The following is a 4,282-nucleotide window of genomic DNA, read 5'->3' as shown; positions in this document are numbered from 1 at the left end:
AGGCATAACTAACAGGACTTTCAGATTTATCAAAAAAAATAGGGGTGTATATTGGAGGGAAAATGGGAGGGCTTAGAGGGAGAAATGGGGAGTATTATATTTTATCATGGACGAAATTATCAAAAATAAAGAAAATGCTTTAAATGAAATAAAATATTGCATTCAATGAAATAAAAAATTGTGTTTAAGTGTGACATTTACACAATGGAATACTACTCAGCAATTAAAAACAAGGAAATCATGAAATTTGCAGGCAAATGGTGTGATCTAGAAAAGATCATCCTGGGTGAGGTATCCCAGAAGGAGAAAGACACACATGGTATATACTCACTTATAAGTAGGTACCAGGCCTATAAGATAGGATAAACATACTAAATTCTGTACACCTAAAGAAGCTAAACAAGAAAGAGGACCCAAGGTAAGATGATCAATCCTCACTTAGAAAGACAAATGGGATGGACATTGGAAGTAGGAAAAAACAAGAAACAGGACAGGAGTCTACCACAGAGGGCCTCTGAAAAACATGTAGCAGTGTATCAAAGCAGATGCTGAGACTCATAACCAAACTATGGGTAGAGTGCAGGGAATCATATGAAACAATGGGGAGTTAGTATGACCTGAAGAGGACAGGAGTTCCACAAGGACCAAATATATCTAGGCACAGGAGCATTTTCTGAGACTGACACTCCAACCAAGGACCATGTATGGAGATAACCTAGAACCCCTGCACAGATGTAGCTCATGGCAGCTCAGTCTCCAAGTGGGTTCCCTAGTCATTGTATCAGGGGCTGTCTCTGACATGAACTCAGTGGTTGGCTCTTTGATCACTTCAGGAGTGGGGGGCCAGCAGCCTTACCAGGCCACAGAGGAAGACAATGAAGCCAGTCCTGATGAGACCTGATAGGCTAGGGTGAGATGGAAGGGGAGGAGGACCTTCAGTGGACTGGGGAAGGGGCGTGGGAGGAGAAGAGGGAGCGGTTGACAGCTGGGATACAAGGTGAATAAATGGTAATAAATAAAAAAATTAAATAAAATTTTATAAAGAAAAATTTTTAAATAAAGAGTTAAAAAAACAATGAACAGACAAGATCTGGAATACCATGCTTTCTTCTTCCAAAAATTCTAAATAATTAACCCTTATTCACTTGCATTTGAAGATATTAAAATGTGTTCCTCAGCCTGAAATTACAGCACATGCTAAACTAATGGATTACAGTTATTATTGGCTTAAAATGATAATCTGTAATAACGTGGCAAAATTACTCTCAGAACTCATTCAAGTTAAAATCACTTCCAAAGAACAAGAAAATTGATACTGTTGCCCTCTTCTACAGAAATCATCCCTTCCCAGACAGAAATAACATGCAAACATTTCTTTTCTTTAAGACACCTAGGCAGCATGACACCTAGCAACTTCTTCTTTGACCTACAGTATAAATTTAATATTAAGTCGTTTCCAGCTATAAATATTATCAAGTAAACAGATTTGAAGCACAATAATAAAATGTAAAAGGCCATGTAAAGTTCTATGGCAAACATTATCAAATGCCAACAAGCAAAAAGAATCTGCAATTTTGCCAACTCAAGGAAAGTTTTGTGGATAAATTCCTCATATGAAGCTTTAAGGTTAGTAGCAGGCAAGAGAAGGAAAAGCAATGATTTGTATCATGTTCCTCTCCAATACATTAATAGCTGAAGGTGATTTAAAAGTATGTGTAAGATCATTCTGTCTATTTCTAGTGATCAACAGTGAGTGTTTCTAGAGTCTCTCTGTAATTGAATTGCTGTAATTATGTTTTAAATATTTTGTCAACTTTCAGCACAACATACTTAGAATAGAAATAGAATAGAATAGAAAATTCACCGTGACATCACATCATCAGCACCAACACCTTATCTGGACGACATGCTTACATTGCAGAAGAATTGATTTTGTGGGGACAGAACAAATGGAATATTCCTTGCCGGATCTGTTTGGTCTTCACACTGTAGATGATTGGGTTGAGCACTGGTGGCACCATTAAGTAGATATGAGCCATGAAGATGTGAACAAAGGGAGAGGAATGCTTGGCAAAGCGATGGACAATAGATAATCCTATCATGGGCACATAGAGAATGAGAACAGCACAGATGTGGGATGCACATGTGTTGAGTGCCTTCAGCCTGCCCCCACGGGATGCGAGTCTTAACACTGAGTGAAGGATGAAAATGTAAGTTACCAAAATACCCAAAGAATCCATGCCCCACAGCATAGTAATCACAACCATTCCGTATACAACGTTGAACCTGATGTCAGCGCAGGCAAGGCGGATTATGTCCTGGTGCAGGCAGTAAGAGTGAGAGAGGACATGGGAGCGGCAGAAGGAGAAGAATGCTAGACGAACCAGGAGAGGGATGAGTGGAACAGCACTCCTGAGCAAGGCTGCAACTCCAATCTTCGCAATAAGTTTTGGAGTGAGAATGGTAGCATATCGCAGAGGGTGGCAGATAGCCACATATCGATCCAGGGCCATGGCCAAGAGCACGGATGATTCAGTAAAGGAAAAGGTATGAATCAGAAACATCTGGACCACACAAACATTAAACTGGATTTCTCTGGAAATAGACCACAACACCCTGAAAAGTGATACCATGGCAGGCAGGGACATGGCCATGTCAGTGAGAGAAAGCATGGCTAGGAAGTAATACATGGGCTCATGGAGCCGGGGATCTGTCCGCACAATGTGCAAGATGGAACAGTTTCCTGTCACTCCAACAATGTAGAGGAGGCAGAATGGGATGGAAATCCAGTGGTGAAATTCCTCATAGCCTGGGATGCCGGTGAGGTAGAACGTGGAGGACATGATGCTGCTGGAGTTTGAGGTTGCCATTGGGCTGGCTGTTAGAACACAATAAAGTTCCACTATTATTCTCTAACGGGAGAGGCATTGACAAGGCCAGGATCTGCATTTTTAAAATAACAGCCAAAAAAGTCAACAAAAGACTCTAGTACTTTCCTTTAATAACTCCTTAAGCCATTCCAGGCCTGTAACCCTTCCTCTGTCAGTGATGACCATTGTCAGGTAAAATATCTACTCTCTACCCACCAAGTTCTTCATTTCTGCAAACTCATTCAACATCCCTTTAAACACAAATGAGTTTCCAAACAGCCTGATAGAGCACATACACACAAATTGGAGACCACAGTTTTGACTTACTGATTTCCAAAGACATGATATCGAGAAGTGCCAGTTTTACACCATCTCTTCTTTAGATAATTCCTGCAGAGATTTAAATTGATTTGTTAACCTTTTAAATCTGATGTTTTCATTCGTGATGCTAGAGCACCATGCAAGGCATCTTTAGAGAAATCAACCAAGTCAAGGCCAGCACAGGTCTCATTCTTCCCCAACTATTCCATTGTGTAATTGATGTCATAATCTTGGTTTCTACAGGCAATAAATCCCAAAGATGATTTGTGTTTGGATTATAACTCTTTTTCTTTTTACTTAAAAATTTCATAAAAAGAGCATACATTGCTAATTTTTCCCTCCCCCAACTCCTGCTAACCATGTCCCACCTTCCTTTCTCTTTATTTCCAAAAACAACAAAACAAATAAAAAGCAATAAGACAAAAATAAAAAACCCAAAACAGAATGTGCACATATACACACACCCACATAAACACATAAACACACACTAAAATAAAATAAAACAGACATAGAATAATTTTGCCAAATATACCTGGGCATGGGGTCTGCCAAGGACTGTAGCTGATGTGCTAGTGACAGTGGCATGGAGAAGATGGATTTTACAACCAGCATCAGTTGCAAATAGCTTTTGGTTAGCAGTGAGACTTTGTGTACACTCTCCCTTCTTTAGGCTGCTGTTTGGTTTGATGTGAACCTGTGCAGGTCATGTGAGATTGGTCACAGTACCAGTAATTTAGATTGTTACATTGAAAGCTAATTACATAATAAAAAATGCTTCATTGAAATACTGTGTAATTTCAAAGAAAACCTTACAACCAAGAGAAAAATACAAAACTTAAAGAAAAGAGAATTGACTATTTCCTTCATTAAGGTGCCTCTTCTTGGTTAATATTATTTCTCTGGTTCTATACAGCATCAGCTTGATTTATTTTGTAGCTGAAATGTATATTCATATTTTAATTCTATGTAATGATTACTTTTCTGTATACACCAAAGCTGCATCCTTTATCAGCTGACACTTTCAGCATGGTACTGGAAACTAAGGAAGTCAGTTAATATATCAACTCACACAATTACTGTTTCCCATTGAA

The 4,282-nt window shown here is 39.0% G+C and overlaps 1 protein-coding gene across 1 annotated transcript; it reads right to left on the bottom strand.

The window, feature by feature from the left end:
• Positions 1–1,910: 1,910 nt before the first annotated feature.
• On the bottom strand, positions 1,911–2,870 carry LOC110543562 (olfactory receptor 51G2-like). The gene has a single exon (XM_021629859.2). It carries the CDS (start codon positions 2,868–2,870, stop codon positions 1,911–1,913), a length of 960 nt encoding a protein of 319 aa, XP_021485534.2.
• Positions 2,871–4,282: the final 1,412 nt, after the last annotated feature.

The sequence above is a fragment of the Meriones unguiculatus genome, chromosome 14 (assembly GCF_030254825.1).
Source record: "Meriones unguiculatus strain TT.TT164.6M chromosome 14, Bangor_MerUng_6.1, whole genome shotgun sequence".
Taxonomy (NCBI): Eukaryota; Metazoa; Chordata; class Mammalia; order Rodentia; family Muridae; genus Meriones; species Meriones unguiculatus.
Note: the sequence above shows the minus strand (reverse complement) of the source record. Positions and strands in the feature narration are given on the sequence as shown.